This window comes from Bos mutus, chromosome 27 (genome assembly GCF_027580195.1).
Source record: "Bos mutus isolate GX-2022 chromosome 27, NWIPB_WYAK_1.1, whole genome shotgun sequence".
Lineage (NCBI taxonomy): Eukaryota > Metazoa > Chordata > Mammalia > Artiodactyla > Bovidae > Bos > Bos mutus.
The window spans coordinates 29,632,828-29,653,260 of NC_091643.1; the positions used below are offsets into that span (position 1 = coordinate 29,632,828).

The 20,433-nt window shown below is 39.3% G+C and overlaps 1 protein-coding gene across 23 annotated transcripts in view; it reads left to right on the plus strand.

The window, feature by feature from the left end:
* Positions 1-20,433, plus strand: part of SORBS2 (sorbin and SH3 domain containing 2) — a 212,644-nt gene that overhangs the window by 124,966 nt on the left and 67,245 nt on the right. For 10 of the 23 annotated variants that reach the window (XM_070364405.1, XM_070364415.1, XM_070364412.1 and 7 more), the window contains 3 exons: positions 9,545-9,683; positions 13,867-14,039; positions 19,691-19,757. In XM_070364405.1, coding sequence (XP_070220506.1) covers positions 9,545-9,683; positions 13,867-14,039; positions 19,691-19,757 — 379 coding nt within the window. Of the gene's footprint in view, positions 1-6,475; positions 6,512-9,544; positions 9,684-13,866; positions 14,040-14,516; positions 14,833-19,690; positions 19,758-20,433 lie in introns of those variants that run through there. The other 13 variants (XM_070364400.1, XM_070364404.1, XM_070364414.1 and 10 more) reach the window with 5 other exon arrangements.

Consider the following 20,433-nt stretch of genomic DNA (forward strand, 5'->3'; position numbering starts at 1 on the left):
CTCATCTGACATAGTCTGGCTTTTTAAAATTGTTTTATTATGCTTAGAAACTTAACTTGAGAACTTTCTTCCCTATGGTTTTGTCACCATCCAGGCTGACCAGAGACGGTTTCATTATACAGTCCTCAGGGAATCAGCATGATCCACAAATCAGGATTTGAGATGCTGTCACTTTGACTCATTTAGGGCTTCCGAGCTGGCGCTACTGGTAAAGAACCTCCTTGCCAGTGCAGGAGTCATAAGAGATGCCAGTTTGATCCCTGGGTTGGGAGGATCCCCTGGAGAAGGGCATGGCAACCCACTCCAGTCTCCTTGCCTGGAGAATCCCATGGACAGAGAGCCTGGCAGGCTATAGTCCATGGCGTCACAAAGAGCTGGACATAACTGAAGCAACTTAGCACACACTTTATTCATTCAACAAATATTTATTGGGTGTGTGTCGTCTATTCTAGCCACAGAGTTGCATTTGAAACCATTGATGATTAAAGTCTTGTCGATGGCAGAGGGAACAAATATTAATAAAAACTTAGATAAGTAGAATCACATAACATTAGAAGGAGATTATATCAATAAACTAAACAGCACTGACCAGGATTGAGGGCAGCAGAGTCCGTGTTAAATAGGGTAGTCAAAGAGCCCTCATGCAGCAGACAGAGCGGCTTTGAAGGGGGAAGAACTTTCCAGGCAGAGGGAATATTTAGTAGTGTAAAGGCGCTCAGGCTGAAGCATGCTGGGGCTGTTCAAAGACCATCAGGGAAGCCAGTGGGAAGGAAAGGAATCAAGTGAGGCTCAGAGTAAGAGGAAGTCAAGTCCGAGGTAAGAGAGGCCAGATGGCAGAAGTTCTAAGAAGCCACTGAAGGATTTCAACTTTTACTCTCAATGAAAATGGGAGTCAGCGGGGAATTTAAGGCTACGACTGTCACTATTTGACTTACAGTCTAACCGAATCATTCTGGCAGCTCCATGGAGAGCAAACTACAGGAGGGCAAGATGGAGAGTAGGCAAGCCAAGCAGGTGGCAATGCAACAGCTTAAGTGAGAAATGGCGGTGGCTCTGAGCAGGGTGGAAGCAGGGGAGGTGGTGAGAAATCGGATTCGGAATGTATTTTGAAAATACAGTACATAGGACTTCCTGACAGATTGCATGTGGGAGGTGAGGGAAAGAAAAGAGGCAAGGCTGCCTTCAAAGTTTTGCATCTTTGCAACAGGGAAACGATGGAATTTGCCACCCTCTGTCCCCTGAGACTGGATAACCATGGGTACAGCAGGTTTGGGGAAAGATCAGAGGTTCCATCTGGGACCTGATAAGTTTGAGGTGGGTTTTAGACAGCCATGTGAAGAGGTCCAGGATGCAACTGGATATAGGAGTCTAGAGATCCAGTGAAAGGCCCAGGTTGGAGATATAAGCCATCGCCTTATAGATGCTTTTGCAGCCATGAGACTGAATGAGATGACCAGAGCATGGCTGCAAAGAGAGGAGCAGGCCCAAGGACTGAGCCCAAGGGCGTCCCAATAGTAAGAGGAGGAACCAACTCAGGAGACTAAAGGCAGTGTCTGCTAAGGGAGGAGGAAATCCAGAAAATGTGGCCTCCTGAAAGCCAAGTGGAGAAAGTACATTAAGAAGAGATGGTTAACTGCACAACTGATGCTGCTGGTATGTGGAAGATGAGATCTGCTAACCTGTCGCTGACTTAGAAGTGGGGAAGGGGGCCTTCTCAAGTTCTCTTGTGAGCTTGAGAGAGACTGGGAGGAGAAAAGTTGGACAGTCAGCTCCTTAAGGGGTTATTAATGTTAGACCATTCACTGAATGATTACCCTTTCCTGAGCCTCATCTTACATCATCTATAAAAACCTTACTTCATCTATAAAATGGGGATAATGATGTAGCATTCATCGCAGACTATTGCTGGGAGGTTTCACTGCCTATAAGGAGCTGGGTACAGTGACTGCCATGAAATTCCCTCAATATGGAGTAACTGTGGTTATTTTTAAATATCCTTTTTCCTGTGCATCTGATTGGGAAAAGGAAATATATTATTTTCAACAATACATTTTTTGAATGGGTGGATTAAAGTTTGTTTTATAACACTTTGTCAAAAAGTGGTATAAAACCGTTGCAGTTCTGACTTGTTTTAATTGTGTAAGAATACGGAACTGAGATCCACCCACTTAACACATTTTAAAGTATACAATATAGTATCATTGACTACAGGCACGGCTTTGTACAACAGATCTCCAGACTGTAATCACGTCACCATCTTGCATAACTGAAACTCCTCCTGTGAAGAGCAACTCCCATTTCCGTGTCTCCCCCATTCCTGGCAACTACCATTCTACTGTCTGCTTCTATGAGCTTGACTGTTTTAGATCCCTCATAAAAATGGAGCCATGCAATATTTCTCCTTCTGTGACTGGTTTATATCATTTAGAATAATGCCTTTGGATATCATCTGTGTTATCTCATGGGACAGGATTTCCTTTTTTTAAGGCTGAATAATTTTCCCTTGCCTGTATATACTGCGTTTTCTTTATTCATTCATTCACTGGTGAGGATCTAGACATGTTTCCACATCTTGCCTATTGTGATATACTTTAAGTCTCATTTGCCATGGAATGGCCTTTCACAGCAGTGACCTTTTGTTTTAAATACCCACATTCCATGTTCTTGTAAGAAAGTCTCAGTAAATGCCAAGAACTATGAGCTACATATCGTAAATCAGCCAAATATATGCTCTATTATAAAGAATCATCCTCCCAAGAAAACAGCAGTCCCGAGAAACAAAAATGCTCTATCGAGAGTAAAAGGGAAACTTTAGTGCTCTAGAAGTTTCATTTATATACTTGGGTTTTTATTAAAGTCTGACCATTAGTGTAAGAAAAAAACTATAGCCTACCATTAGGAATTTTCATTCTCTCCATATTTGATAATATAACACATTGCTTTATAAGCTGCATATGTTATAATTTACCTCCCACACATCTATGTATAGAGAGAACACAAAATGAGGTATGTTACCCTCTGTCACTATGTGAACAGATACCCTGTTGCTAAAAATGTTGCATTGTTCTCAATGTCAGATAAGTGCAAGTCTAAGTCAGGAGCTTTGAAAGACAGCAAAATCTACACCTCACACATTTTCTCTGGCATTTTTTACTGCTGTGTCCTTTGCTTCAGGAGAATAAACTTTATGATACATATAATATATAACAAATCTATTATGAAATAAAGTTATTGATCATTTGCCAAAGCTTTACTTTCACAGCTGCTGATGCACAAATGTTAGGGACTCAGAGAGGACTTTGTCTCAGTGTCATATAGAAGAGGGAGAGAACTCACCTCTGTGGCTCCATGGGGTCAAGATGTAGAATGTGAAGGAAGGCTGATAACGAATAAATGCCAGCAAAGTGGGATGCAAGAAAAGGTAGAGAATACAGAGTATACTTTCTGGACCAGTCCCATCAACACCAGCCCCAGTCACTCGTGTTCTATTAGGATGGCCAACCAATATTTCATGACTTCTTCTGTGTGAGTTTGTTATGAGATCAGTTGATCAGGCGTTACACTCACAAACTGATACAAAATATTGGTGACCTTTGACTTACATTCAAACACTTTAACCTTACATGGTCATGAAAAGACAGAGACACAAAACAAATATGATGGATTTTCTGCAGTCATCTATCTGCCACCAACTCAGTAGGGGGAAAAAGTCTGCTCTTGTTTTAAACTAGTTTTTCCTACTTCAGAGTAGTTCAGAATGAGAAAATACTTCCCTCCCCTTTTCATACTTTCATCTTCCTCCTCTTATGTTCTCTTCAGGGAAACATTTGTATTGTGATTCTTTCTCCCCCTGTGTCTAAGAGGGCATTTCATTAACACAGGCATCAGGGTTATGTTAAAGAAGCTCCAGCTAGTCTATGAGAAAAGTTTTCAAAGTTTGTGTGTGGGTGCCCAATCAACTGTTGAACTTTCCAGTTTTATCCCTGGAAATTTAACTGTGATATGAGTCAACAAGAGGCATTTTACTGTCATCTACACACACATACATGTGAAAATTGTAAGCATATCAGCGGCTTGAGAGAAATTCAGAAAGTGAGATAGCTCTGTTTTCTATAGACCCTCTCTAGAAGAACAATGAATAAGGACCCTTCCTAGTATACAAACTGATCATATTCCCCATAAGTATGGTGGTTTTAGAGATGATATTCTTCAGCTTTTGACAGGTTTCACATCCAAAGAAAATGGGCAAGCCAGTCCCAAGAAGGGTACAATCATTAATTTTTCTTTTTATTTTAAAGGAAAAAAAAACTTGCTTTACGCAGATTACTCAAATATTTTTGAATGATTTAATTTAAAAAAATTTTATTTAGCATAAAGAGAACTAAAGAAATTTATATTATATGAAAATGTCTTAAATGAAACTGCATTGTTATGAGGAATTTCATTGACATTATCCAACCCAAGACTGTTCTATACTGAATTCCATTCAGACTTGTAGCAAAATTCTAACCTATTAGATTGTAATTATTGTAGTTTCATAATGTTACAGTTTTACTTGCATTAAAATCTAAACTTATGACTAAAAATTTACTAATAAAAAGGATGCAGTCCTTCTAAAACATTTCAAGTTCTGGGTTATTTTAAGGTTCCTATAAGTTAATTCTAAAATCTTAAAACTATACAAGTATAAAAGTATCATTTAAAATGAGTGGGGTTTTTTTACTTTATAAATGTTTACTTTTATATTGGCTTAGAGTTGATTAACAATGTTGTGTCAGTTTCAGGCGCATAGCAAAGCGATTCAGGTACGCACATGCATATCTATTCTTTTTCAAATTGAGATGGACATGTAGACACTGCTGTATTTAAAATGGATAACCAACAGAGACCTACTGTATATACAGGGAACTCTGCTTAATATTATGTTACAACCTAAATGGGAAAAGAAGGTAAAATGAGTGTCTTTAAACAACAACAACACAAGCTTACTAGATAAGAATAGAATAGAGAAATCTGACTTTTATTCAGGGTTGGAGTTTCTTAACCTGTTAAAGATATGCTTTTGAATATTCATTAACTCCTAAAATTGACACGAAATTTTATGAATGTGTGCATTTTTCCTGAGAAGGATCAATAGCTCTCAGATTTTCAAGGCATCTATGACCAAGAGATCATTTTATATAGTGGGTTTTTTTTTTTAATTCTTCAATTAAATGTCTGAGGAAAAAATTAATTTTAACTTTTTATGAGATCAGCAGTCTACATGAGATCAACTGTTATAAACATGACGACTGGCCAAGAACCACTTAAATCTTTACTAGGCAAGATTTTTACATTGATACAGTTCTGTTTACTGTATTCCCCATCCTTGTATTAATATAATACTTTGGCTATCTATGTTACAACTGACACCATACCAAACACTCAATAATCCTCTATTCTGGAGGTGGGGGTTTCAGAGTGAGGAGTAAGAAAAAATATTTTGGTTCAGAGTTTCATTTACTCATGTTGAGTGAATACATTTATCATCATATTTGACCTGTGTGGTCAGATAACAGAAGGTTAGGATGAATAATCTTTAATGGGCCATCCACTCTCTTCCTTTTACAGACCACCCTTCCCACCATGTTCAGCCTCTTGGGTTGTATAGCCTTGGAGGTATTAGACCTTCTCTTTCGTCTTCAGTTTCTTTCTCCTTTACCTAAGATTTAAAGCCAACAGTAGTTCTAACCAACTAGGATGTACTCTAACATCATCCATGGCTGGTTTTTGTTTTGTTTTGTCTTTTTCCATTTTCACACAAAGATACCACTATTTCCACTGCTAGGATACCTTAAAGTTCAATCCTTTTAGCATCTTATAGTGGTAGGCTGCAGTCCATGGGGTCGCACAGAGTCGGACACGACTGAAGCGACTTAGCAGCAGCAGCAGCAGTGAAATCAAAATAGAGATTCAATGAGTGGAAAGGAAACAAAATTCCCTTTCCACTTAGTTGTGTTTAGTTTGATCAGTCTCTAGATCTGTAAATCAACATAACACAAGGCAAACTAATTTATAGTTGGGGGACACTTTCCAAGAAGGAGGCAGGAGGAGAAAACTGCTATAAGATTTTTCTGGTGAAGGGAAACTAATTCTGCCAACCGATGGATAACCAGGTATTAACTTGCTGTCACCAGTACAAAAACTAAAACTTAGGAGAAAAAAATTCCATTATGCCAGCACTCTTAAGCTCCTACCCCCAAATGAAAGCTGTGTGAAAACTGGTCTTATTTCCAAAACGCACTGGATTCGTTTTCTGCATGTTTTCATGCTTTTCCTCTACTGTGTGGTTGGCACCTAATCCTTCTAAATATATTTCCTTAAAGTGCTTGCAAATAAATCTGTGCTTTGCCTTCTCTGTCACACTGCACAAAAAGAGATGTTTTTATTAATTGGATAATTTATCTCTCTTCTCATTATTTTTCCTCAAACTCAGCTTGGAAACCAGAACTTAACTGCCAATGTGTTGGAGGTAAATGCTTCACAGACAAATCTGACCAGAAGCCTCTGCCCCATGCCCACCTTCTGGGGTACCTCATAATCCTTTTTCACAAGACGGTGGCTCCAGCCCAGCCTCACTTACCCTGCCACCACCTGCTGATTTGGGGTCTTCACACCTGCAAATACCCCCAAACCTTTTCACACTGTTTTTATAACCACGTCTCCCGGGGCGAGCACTCCTCCTGCTCCTCCAGGGAGTCCTCCTCAGCCACCCCAGATGAACTGCAGATAGCTGACTCTGACACCACTGACCATTCTGAAACACCTTCCCCAACCTTGGGTCAGCAGTCTGCCATGACAGATGGCGTCACCTTAACCACCCCTGCTATCATGCACGGAATTACTCCTCTTTCCTTTGCTCCATCATTTTTTAAACAGATCTCCAAAAGCCAAAAGGACCAGTTTCTTGTCTGCCATCTGATTTTGCACCTGAGCATTTTTATTTGCATAGGTGTTGATTTCATCTAAACCAATCCTGTATCATCTATTAGGGAAAATTCCACTAGAATCATCCTCATAAGCCTATTTTGGGCTGAAAAAGTCAATTATATTCTCCTAATTCATTTTGGAGTCACTTACGTTCACACTGTGTTGCTCTAGTGAGTTGTACAGTGATTTGCCTTAATAAGTTTTCTCAAAAATTTAGATATCCATATAATATGATGATGATTCGATTATAAAGTCTAAATCCTAATTTACTTCAGAGACTCATATGAATGTGCCCTGTGTGAGCAGTTCACATCTCCTTATTCATCACATACATGATTACTCACTGTATGATGTTAATTCTTGCTGCTCCTTCATTAACAGCTACATCTTTTGAACCCATTTGTCCAACAGCAGTAAATAATGTATATAATCTACACTGCAGAAATTTAGCCCTATGAATTTTTTGGAACCATTTTCCCAAGCCATTCCAATACAGAAATTTATGAATATTTATTGTTTTATATAGCAATAATTTGTCTTCCATTTAGATTAAATATAAATATTTTCCATACATATTTATATCATTTACATATGTCTTATTTGACAAGCAGCCCCTAATAAATGATTTATGAATGACTGAAGTGCTTCAAAATTTTATGGTGCAGATTTTCAATTATGTATACTGCATGTATGCCTGAAAGGGATACATATATCCTTGTGGAGCTAATTGTAACTGAACTTACTTTTTTTTTGCAGTGCAATAATAAACGTTTATTGTTTTAGATTCTGTCTTAGGTGGCTTGTTAAGCAGCAATAGCTAACTGATACAAAACCCAACACTATATGAACTTATTTTAAATTGCATATACCTTCTCCATGAGATGGCTTTCCTAATAATCATTTCATATAACAATAAAATATATTCTAAAGTTCTAATAGTAGCATTCAATTAGTAAAATCCTAATTGATTTAACATGATGAAAGACTAAATCTATTTGCAGTGTTTATTTTTTTTTAACCCATAGCCATTGTTATTGAAACCATCAATATAGAAGGAAGGGCAGCTTTCCTAAGTTTAGTTACAAAACATGATAGTTTTTAGTTCTCCTACCTTTAATGTTAATTCAAACACATTATAACAATAATATTGAAAATATATTTACAAAGATCAACCAAATTGGATTTGGGCCACGAGGCAAAAATATTATTGAATAATTCATCAAAGGTATATAAGCATTCTGAAGCATTTGGGGAGATCCGTGCATCACACTTATTTGAATGGCCAGTGCTCTAAGTTAGAAGACCCTCAAGACAGAGTTGCTTATGAGAGTAATTTCTGTAACAGCTCAGAGAAGTACTTCATCGTTAAGCACTATCATTGTAATGAAATGCTTACTGACTTTAGGACAGATGTGGCATGGCTAGAAAGTAACAAAATTGGATTAATTCTACATGATTTGAAAACATCTGCTTTAAAGTGAGAAATCATGGAAATGTGAAATTAATTGACTACCTATGTTTCAGGCCTGTACAACAAACGTTTAATTGTTTTAAAATAAGTAGATTAAGTTCACAAATTATGGTTCTTTATCTGTATGCATATGTGTGCTGTGCGTGTACTATATTCAGCTGTATTTTAACCAAGTGCTCTTGCTAACGTTTTATCTTATTTGCATGCATCTGCACAGTGCCCAGTGCTGCACTGTAGACAGACAGGCAAGCTTAATAGCAGTGAGTTCAACCTCTCTGAACTGAGCTGATTCAATTCAATTTTAATATGTATCTACTGAATATCTACTATGATATTAGCACCAGATTGCATGTTATACAGGAAAAAAAATGTTTAAAAAGCATATGTATCACAATTTAAAACAGGGATCTTGAAACACCAGTGGGGATATGAAAATACTCAGATAAAAAGCTATCAAAACAACAAATTAGTATTACTATAAAGGGCTAAAAAGTGAGATGAGAGCTGGAAGTAGCCAGAGATTTAACACATCTTTCTGATGTTCTGCGAAGTATTTGATTCTTCCAGAATAGATTGCTTCAGGACATATAAATGCAAACAATTATCCTCCTTCTGTTAGTCACCTTGCCCTGGAGACACTGATTCACTAGAGGGTACACATCCATGATTAAACCTGAGAGCCAATCCCTTTCTTCTCATCAAAGAACATTCATTTCAAATCCGACACGCAGAGCAGTATGACAGTGTTCTGACTACTTAAGTCATGACATAGGAACAGATTCACCCTCGTGTTTATTGTAACTGACTCCTTTGAGATCTTTGGACATCACTGTTGGCAGAGTGCTGTGCCCAGTGGTCAGCTGCTTCCATTCCCTCATCACCTCCTATGGTCTCTGACATAAAAAGAAAGTGATTTTCAAAGTAAAGGAAAATAGAGAAGACACTGAAAAGAACGTGCCATGCCCTTCTAGACATCAGTTTCAAAGTAAATAAACACTTGACAGCTGATTGCTGTCATGTGAGTGGAAGTCTTTATTGCCAATTAAGGAGTGAGGTGTATAGGGGAATGTGTGCTTTAACAGGATGTCTTTGCACTTTTCTCAGAGCCAGATAACAGTGAATGGAAACTCTGGAGGCACTGTGAGTCCAATGAGTTACTATCAAAGGCCGTTTTCCCCTTCTGCTTACTCGCTACCAGGCTCACTCAATTCAAGCATGATCATGCAGCATGGCCGGTCACTTGGTAAGTCATCTGATTTTCATGACAATTTCAATATAGCAGGTACAAACCACATGAGAAATATATAAAGCATCCAAATAATTTTTGGAAAAGGAAGAAGAAACATGCAACACTGCATTTTTTTAATGAGCCTATCCTAGGAGAGGAATTAAAGGCAGAGGGTTCAACACTGGAGAAAATAGACACCCAGCTATTCCAAGACAATGACTGCATCTATGTCTGTGTGTGGAGAAGGCTATTAGATATTTGGGGTGATGGCATAGAAAGACAGAGATGGCCATTTAGGGAGAAGCGAGTGCACATACAGCAGGAGAACTTTCCATGAGGGACAGATACCATCTGTGTTTGAGACAGCCCTTTCTTTCATGGAAAAGCTTTCATTATAGAACTGTTTAGCAATTAAAACAGCCTAACAAGGGGACAGGCGCCTCACAAAGTAGTAAACTGCTGCTGGAACCGAGACCAGAAGACCATCAGACGGGGGTGTGAGTTCCTTTAAATGATTCCAGAATTTTATAGGAAGTTATTTCTAAATCTTTGGGGAATTAAGTCAAAGATAGAGCTCTCCTCCAGAAAAAGAAATGAACATTAGAACAGCCACATAAATATTAAGACGTAATTTCATGGGGCTAATGAACTCTTTCGAGCCTCCTGGAAAAGAAGCTGTGCTATGTAATTCTAGAAACATTTTTATGCAGCAAACTATGTTAGGACAACTTAGAAGATAATGTAATAAGTATTTCTTGGCTTTTAAAAGGGTAAAGAAAAAACCCCAAACATTGGGAAACTGACCGAATCAAACCATCATCTGAATTGAAGCTGAAAAAGGTTTCATGCTTAGCAACCGGAAAGCCTCCAGGACAGCTGGAAACAGGGAACCCGGCAGAGGGCCATGTGACTTCAACCTACCTCTCAGAAAAGCAGGAGACCAATCCTCTGGACACCACCAAGCAGCAAAGAGAAAGGAACTAGACAGGGCTTTAACTCCCATGTCTTCATTGACAGTAGACAGCATCTTCTCACCCCTGACACTGTGTATTGAAAGAAAATGAGGGTATTAATTTACCCAGGAACACCCAGCCTATGGATTATGCAACTCAAACTTTTGTGGCCAACAAAAGCTCTCTAATTATAAGACTTACATGGAGCCATGAGACTCATTAAGCAGAAGTCTAAATATACTTGCTCATTCTCTAAGGCTGCTCCTGGGATCATCTGTGAATCTTATAATGATGTCCTTTTAGAGTATAAGAAAGTAGAATGTCTTTGTGCCAAAACACTGCCCTTATATAAGCAATCTGTGGTGTAGTATTATAATAGGAGTCTGTTATATTTAGATTCTTTATGGAGCTATGCATGAACACATATCTATAGTAAAATTCTACAAATTACTCTTGCCATAATATTTTCCCAAATAATTATTATCAAAATTAGACTCTCCTCTTTATCTTTCTTAATGAAAACAGTTTTGTCCCTCCCACTCCAACAAATAAAATATATAAATACTTGATAATGGACAGATTTTTATATTAGAACATATCAATGGGTCGATTTTACATATAAACTATACTACACAGAAAAAAATTCTGTAGATAAATATTGAACAAATTCTGCCTAGAGGAACTATTCTGCCCTAAAGGAACTTTATACAGTTGAGGACAAAAAGATTGAAAATGAGAGTTAGTGACCATATAAGAGCACAATAAAATAAAAGGCTAACTTGTATTATGTAAGCTATTAGTTCATAGAATCTTAGGAATCACATATTAAGACAGAGTTAACACCGATGGTGATTGCAGCCATGAAATTAAAAGGTGCTTACTCCTTGGAAAGAAAAGTTATGACCAACCTAGATAGCATATTCAAAAGCAGAGACATTACTTTACCAACAAAGGTCTGTCTAGTCAAGGCTATGGTTTTTCCTGTGGTCATGTATGGATGCAAAAGTTGGACTGTGAAGAAAGCTGAGCACCGAAGAATTGATGCTTTTGAACTGTGGTGTTGGAGAAGACTCTTGAGAGTCCCTGGGACTGCAAGGAGATCCAACCAGTCCATTCTGAAGGAGATCAGCCCTGGGTGTTCTTTGGAAGGAATGATGCTAAAGCTGAAACTCCAGTACTTTGGCCACTTCATGCGAAGAGTTGACTCATTGGAAAAGACTCTGATGCTGGGAGGGATTGGGGGCAGGAGGAAAAGGGGACGACAGAGGATGAGATGGCTGGATTCCATCACTGACTCGATGGATGTGAGTTTGAGTGAACTCCGGGAGATGGTGATGGACAGGGAGGCCTGGAGTGCTGAGATTCATGGGGTCACAAAGAGTCGGACACGACTGAGTGACTGAACTGAACACCGTTTAGACTGGGACTTTGCACATACTCAGTGCTCAAAAAATATTTGATAGAAATACTAGCATCGTGGTGTCCACTCAAATCCTTTCCATAATTAAATGCAAAATCAGAGTCAAGTATCACTTTGCATCTTAATTTGGAGTTGCTTGGGAAAGATATTACTTTTATATACAATAGCACATAATGCAGTTTTATTCTTAGCCTTATTTATCCTTCATCATGAATTGAAATGGACTGAAAAAGCCTTTCTGTTGCAAACTAAAACATAATCGGAGTATAGAAGTTATAAATGTTACAATGGATTTTAGTTTGAAGAGGTCTTATCTTTATTTATCCTTATAATGATGAGTCAATTTTTAAAAATATCTTATGAAGTTCTGCTACAAAACACAGTCATCTTTTTAGATTTTTTTAGATCTGCTATATCTATATCTATACTTATATGTAATCAATGACTGCTACCCTGACATAAAGACTTCCTTATCCACATAAAAAAAAAAAAAAAGACCCAAGTTACATGAGTAACAGACCTGCAAAACCATGGCTGAGAGTCATACTTGGTCAGCAAAATTTTGAAATTTACTGTAGAAAAACAGAAAGTATATCATCAATTGTACTAAATAAATGATAATAACGTATAAATACCCATGTACTATAAATGGAATATATAGTACACCTATGTCCTCTTTGTTTCTTACAAAAGTACACCAAAAGTTAACAAAGATGGCTTGAAAATAAGAATGTGATAAATCTCAGCCACACTGTATGCTTATGGCAACTTTCACATCCCAGGGGTGAGAAGTCATGGTTTTTGCTTCTTTAAAGTAAAAACAAAGCTATTCTGGCCATCATAGAGTCTTAGATAAAAATTAATACTAATAGCTTATGATCATTTCTTTACCACATTTCTTTGCCACATGGTCTTTCAACAAATACTATTCTTCCCTTAACCCCTGTCACTGAATGATGAAGACCTTGTTTTCAGAGGTCCGAACAGTATATACCTACATGTTAACAAAGAGTGGCTCAAATTTAAGATAAAGGAGTTAAAAGAAATAGTGATGGAAATACACTCTGTATTTATTTATAGATATAATATGGAGCTTCCCTGGTAGCTCAGCTGGTAAAGAACTGCCTGCAATGCAGGAGACCTCAGTTCTATTCCTGGGTCAGGACGATCCCCTGGAGAAGGGATAGGGTACCCATTCCAGAATTCTTGGGCTTCCCTGGTGGCTCAGATGGTAAAGAATCTGCCTGCAAAGCAGGAGACCTGGGTTCGATCCCTGAGTTGGGAAGATCCCCTGGAGGAATGCATGGCAACCCACTCTGGTATTCTTGCCTGAAGAATCCTCATGGACAAAGGAGCCTGGTTCAATATATACCTACATGTTAAAAATGAGTGACTCAAATTTAAGATAAATGAGCTAGAAGATATACTGATGCAAATACACTCTATATTTATTTATAAATGTAGTATTACATGTGTGTTATTGGCTCAGTCATGCCTGACTCTTTGCAAGCCCATGGACTGTAGCCCACCAGCCTCCTCTAGCCATGGGATTTTCCAGGCAAGAATAATGTAGTGAGTTGCCATTCTCTTCTCCAGGGGATTTCCCTACCCAAAGATCAAACCTGGGCCTCCTGCATTACAGGCAGGTTCTTTACTGTCTGAGCCACCAGGGAAGCACATAGTATTACATATTTATGCATAATTAATCACATATAACTATGTAATTACAGATAATTATAATATACTGTATTATAGTAGGCATGAATATGAGGCTTCATTACTCTGATTCCCTGTGCATCAACTATATTTCACATCTTCTCTGCAGATTCCTCGGAGGCATACCCCCAGCATGCTCAGTCTCTGGACGGCAGCGTGGGCAGCTCGATACCACTGTACAGGTCCTCCGAGGAGGAAAAGAGAGTAACAGTCATCAAGGCACCCCACTACCCAGGGATCGGGCCAGTGGATGAATCTGGAATCCCCACGGCAATCAGAACGGTAGGAAATGCCAGTGCCCGCTTTGCTCCGGGGCTGTGCAAATCTCCACAAAGGATGGATTGTCGGTGGCTTTGTGCATTCCTACACTCTTATATAATGAGGATTGCCCTCTGTGCCATCTGAGTTCTCATGAATATTATGCTGTGTGCAGCAGAGAAAAGGAACTGTCCATTGAAGATAATGGCCCAATCTGTTTCTCTATTTCAATTTAAAAAGCACGAAAATTGTGATTCTGTGAGATGATAGAAGTAAGCTTTGTTTGCCTTCACCTTTTACCAAGGAGTGTTAAGGCAACAGAGAGAGAAGAGAGAAGGGAGAATTAAATGTGAATTCTTTGGCTGCACTGAATTCCCACGTGCACAGCAAATAAGCCAGTGATTTGTGTCTGGAGATGGATGTGCCTTACCGCCAGGAGATTGGGAGCCCTGGATTGGGAGTTGAGAAGCCTGATGATTGGAGGGAAGGGAGTTCATGTCAGAGAAAGGAAAAGCTGTCCGAGGAAAATACACATCACATTTGAGTGTCCCTCGTCGGCTGTGCCTGCCGAGAGCTCTCCGGGGCGATCAGTGGAAGTGTTTGGGTTGGGTTTTTTTTTTTTTCCTCCAGTCTGTAAACTCTGCCAGACCATTGCTCAGTGCGTCAGGGCAGCCCCTTCTGGCAAAGTTCAGCAGCGGCAGAGGCCGAGCTCGGGCAGGCAGCTGCTTGCTGAGCCAGTCCACTTGGAGAGGAGGTTTGTGCTAGCCTGCGGGGAAGAAGACCGGGCGCCAGGATGAGAGCCGCAGCACCTCTGCAGGTGAAACTGGGGGCCGGGGAGGGACCGCAGCGCCATCTGCATACACGGGTCCGCATACCTGGCTGGGAGGTTGCGGAGGGCTCCTGGTTTGGAATGCAAACCTGCCTGCCGGGCCAAAGACGAGAGTGCAGAGAGGAAAAGACGGGCATTAGATTAGAAAAAGATCTGGGGCAATTGGAATCTGCTCAAAACGAACGAGAGAGTGAGGGTGGGTGAGGTTCTTCTCTTCTTGAATTTGCATTTATTATATGGATCCCACGATCTGAGAGAAGAGTTAAAAAGTGATTATTCCAAGCATCTGTATTAGAAAGGGAAGCCAGAAGGTAAGTCTGTAGAGTCATTGCTAGGGCTTTAGACTCATGAGATTCTGGGAATGTTGAATGTGGCTAATTATAAAGACCTAAAAAAATCTATGTTGGCACCAATGGTTGTCATATTTAAGTGACAGGAAAAGTTTGCGATCGGACTAACACTTTTAATCTTACAGTGACTGCATGTTTCTGGTGGTGGCGCTTCCTTGTATATTTCTTTTTTAAGGTTTCCCAAATACTTTAATTAGAATGTTTTTCCCCTAATAGAGTAGGGATACAGTGTCAGACTGGTACAGTGTCACTGGTTTTGTTAAATTGACCCTTGAAACATAATAGTTACACAAATTAGAGATTCCTGATTCTGCACAGTTATATAGACTCTCTTATTTTATCTGAGACCTCTAGGTGTGTTTTTAAGTCAGTACACTGCAAAGTTAGAACTGTTTTTATCCATTAGATATAATTTTCTTAAATAACAAGGCCTTGCTTTTCACATTTTAAAAGGAAAAAACCGAGATGTTAGAGATGGTTAATGAAAAGTCAAAAAATATTAAAAATCTTATATTGTGTTTTATCTACTGCCAAATGGAAAGCATGTTTAGATATGCATAAACAAATGCATATACTAGACATTCAATGCAAGCTTCCCTTCTATAAAACAGAAAATAAAATATAAGCAACTCAGAAGTTCCTTATAAGGAACCAGCATTTTTATGTACAGCCAGGCTCCTCTGTAGACGTTTCAAAGTTTACAAAAAAGGTACAGGTCTGAAGACTCATTCACATTTCTTATTTGTCAGCCCCGCACAGCACATCCCCAAGTATAGCTGTGTTTATAAATGTGGAGTCAGGCCATCTCGGAGCCACAGCAGGCCAAGAATCTCCAAGGCTGTTTTCCCTTCTCATCCGCATAGAAAGCAATGATTATCTGACTTACATTACTTCACATGGGCTTTCTGCTCAGGGTGCACACCAAAGGCAGTGCTGTGTCAGTGTACCATTTTATAGTCTCACGGTCTCAGTTAGACAGTTTAGACTGTAGGCTCATTTTAGACATATTCTAGGTATGCTGCTGCTGCTGCTGCTGCTAAGTCGCTTCAGTCGTGTCCGACTCTGTGCGACCCCATAGACGGCCCCCACCAGGCACCCCCACCCCTGGGATTCTCCAGGCAAGAACACTGGAGTGGGTTGCCATTGCCTTCTCCAAGGTGTTGTGCTAGGTCCCTTTATACACATTGTCTCTCTCGATTTCCATAGACCAAGGACACAGAATTTTGTAAAGTCACCTAGAAACTCTAGAAAGCCAAGAGTTAAACAAACGCACCTTTGAGCTATTTGCAGGAAGGGGAGCAGCTCCCCAGACTGCCCTCTCTCATGTGACCTGGGACGTCTGTGCCAGCCTTTTACTGCCATCCTTAACGACAACAACAAAACCCGCTGGGGTCCAGCTCCCACGAGACTGTGTAATTAAGGCCAACTAGTTAAGTGAAATACAAGATTCTTTTCTTCTACCTCAAATATAACACCAGTAGAGCCTTTTCAAAGCTGGAAAGGGGCAAAAACAGAACAGAACAATGAACACTGGTGGGTAGAAAATACGTGTCTTTCCCCTTTTTGGAAATCTCTGCCTGATAAATCAATGTAGAATTCTGATGTTTTGTAAACTAGAGGAATATAAATTTTCAGGTTTATTCAGCCAAGTTAGAGAAAACAACCAAAGAGTGATTTACTAATAGCTACTGTCAATGCAAAACCATTTTGAAGAACACATAAGACAGTAAACTTTCTCAAATTCAAGTAGACTTCTGTTTACTTAATCTCACCATTTGCTGTAACAACCTACATGAGGACATATATAAAAGGAACTTTAAATGCTTAGAGGACTTCTTTGAGAAAGAGATGGAGAGGTTAAGTGTTCCCATTTACCAGGTTCATATTCCTCTTTGTCAACCAACTTGGGCATTTCCTGGTATCTCAGTGCTCACCATATAAAGCTAGCAGATGGCACAACGAAGATCCTGCCTGATATGTGCCCTCTAGCAAGTGAAGGGAAAAAAAAAATCCCGTCTGTCAGGATACCTTGCCATATACAGTGATATAACTCACTTATTCAGCTTCCCCATTGCCATCGGTGGTGTTCAGGTATGGCTGGGAAACATGTTTACACAGTGTTATTTCTTATTTTTTATTGCTAAAGACTACAGAGGAATCAAAGCTTAATAAAAAAAAAAGAAATCCATCTTTTATGAAACTAAATGTCCCTTAAAAATACAAGTTCAGCTACTTTGTTTAAACAAGCAAATAACAGCTAGACTTTGCTTTGTCACTTCCTCCCCACCAGCTCCCACCATTTGAGTATAAGTCCACCCAATATTTCCACTGTAAAAAGAGGCTAAAATGAATGAAGAAGCGATTTCCAACAAAGTCAGGTAGCCCTTGATGGTACTCTATTTGTCGTGATTATCAGAATCAGATATTCTTAGCAAAAGAAATTTAGATATAGGACAAACTCTCAGTTTCCAGAAGAAAAACACAATGTCCACACTGGAGAGAAAAATCAGGATACAAAATGTACACCAAAGCTCAGTGTAACAAACACATGATTACTTTTATGGCTGTCCTAACAGAATATTTTGTATGAAGAGAACCATCTAAAAAAATGGTATATTTAGTTACTATAGACAGAACAGTCATGTTTCTTACCGGAATAACCCTGGAAGAGCTGAGGTGAACAGCTTGCCAAGCAAAATCTTGATTATGATTATAAGGCATAGGCACCCATTTACAGGTATACTATTAGGCAGACTTCCATCCCAAAACCTAGGTCATCCATTCTTTTATTCTGTAAATATTTGAGATTTTCTACTATTATGGCTTATGGAACATTTCTTATATTCTAGCCACTGTTTTAGATCTTTTTGCATACACTGTCTCTTTCATTTTCCATAACAATTCTATGATGTGGATATAATTATTTCATCTTAGAGAAAACTGAGGCTCTAAAAGGTTACCTCACTCGCCCAAATTCACATTGCTGGGAAATATTAAACAGTAATTAAAGGAACCAAGAATTGAATCTAGGTTGATCTGACATTAATCTCAGCTTTCCAATGTAGCCTACTGTTTACATTATGTCAAAAGCAGAGTGGATAAGAAGCTTCTGCTTTTAAGGAACTTGCAGTTTAGCACAGCAAATACTGCCAACATTTTATTATTATGTTAAAGGAGTTTTGAAGCAATAGCTAAATTTTTGGACTTGCTCCAGGACACTAAATTATTTACTATATTCAGTATTTTATTAACTTACACTAGTAAATATCAAATTTTTATTTCTCTAATTCTAAGCCAATGATCAGAATACAGTTTGCATCCAAAATATTGCCCAGTTAATTTTAAAAATAATGTATTGAATAGTATACTAACAAGTTTTTATGGATAATGATAATTATCACCAAAAGGAGTGCAACAAAAAACTATAACTATGAACTATAATTACAAAACTATAGCTTTGATTCAACTTGTTGTTGTTCAGTCACTAAGTTGGGTCCAACTCTTTGTAACCCTGTGAACTGCAGCACACCAGGCTTCCCTGTCCTTCACTGTCTCTCAGAATTTGCTCAGTTTAGCTAATTTTATATAAATAAGCTTGTGGAAATATCAACTACCCAGGGTTGGACACAACTGTGATCTGAAAAAAACCATAGCATATAATATTCCAGCTCATCCTAAACTCAAACAAGGGGTAATATGTTTACAAACTGTGGGTTGGTTCAGTTCAGTCACTCAGTCGTGTCCGACTCTTTGCGACCCCATGAACCGCAGCACGCCAGGCCTCCCTGTCCATCACCAACTCCCGGAGTCCACCCAAACCCATGTCCACTGAGTCAGTGATGCCATCCAACCATCTCATCCTCTGTTGTCCCCTTTTCTCCTGCACTCAATCTTTCCCAGCATCAGGGTCTTTTCCAGTGAGTCAGCTCTTCACATGAGGTGGCCCAAGTATTGGAGTTTCAGCTTCAACATCAGTCCTTCCAATGAACACCCAGGACTGATCTCCTTTAGGATGGACTGGTTGGATCTCCTTGCAGTCCAAGGGACTCTCAAGAGCCTTCTCCAACACCACAATTCAAAAGCATCAATTCTGCGCTCAGCTTTCTTTATAGTCCAACTCTCTCATCCATACATGACCACAGGAAAAACCATAGCCTCTACTAGACGGACCTTTGTTGGCAAAGTAATGTCTCTGCTTTTTAATATGCTGTCTAGTGATATCAGCTTATTGACCAGAAATGTATTAATACATCTTTTGTTACCCAAACAGTATTGACCTGAGTGTTTCAATATTTACTTACATAACAAATCACCAGCCACAGGTGTTAGTTTCTACAAAAATCCCCTGGTCAGTAATGTGATATTGTCATCATGAAATAATAAAGAGAAAATTGTATTACAGAACCGAATCTGCTATGAAAAAGGATAAAATATAGAAAGCGGAACAACGTCTATTTGTGACCAGTTTTGTAACTTTGGGACATTTTCTTTTACAGACAGTTGACAGACCGAAGGACTGGTACAAGACCATGTTTAAGCAAATCCACATGGTACACAAGCCGGGTATGTAGTTCTGTTTTCTGATCAGGTCTTTGTGGGTGGAAGAATAAGTACTCTTCTGTGCAGTTTTGTTTCACACAAAATGTCAAGACTCTAGCAAACTTCATGGCCCTCCCTTCTTTTCAACACTCCTCCTTACTCTTAGTGTTGTGTTAGTCACACAGTCCTGTCCAATTTTTTGTGACCCCATTGACTGGAGCCTGCCATGTTCCTCTGTCTATGGAATTCTCCAGGCAAGAATACTGGAGTGGGTTACCATTTTCTTCTCCAGAGGATCTTCCCGACCCAGGGATCAAACCTGGGGTCTCCTGCATTGCAAGCAGATTCCTTACCATCTGAGCCACCAGGGAAGCCCTTATTCTTAGATCACCCCTCAATTCCCAGACACCTGTGCTTCTTCTTCACCCCTGAGCTGCCAGAAAGCCTCTTAGAAGATGACCCTCAAGGAGTACCAGAGGTTCTGGCCTTATCCATTCATCCTTCCCTGTTCACAGTATAAACAAGCCTGGCTATTGTCTGCTTAAACAGACTCATGATTCCTCTGTCCTCACAGATCCACCCTGTGTCAAGAGAGTGGGCCATAGCTGGGTCTCACCAAGTTGATAAGAGATCTTTAAAGCACTTACTAAAGGAAATTCATGATCCAGAACAGGTGGAAAGGGGGGGAAAGGACTGACGT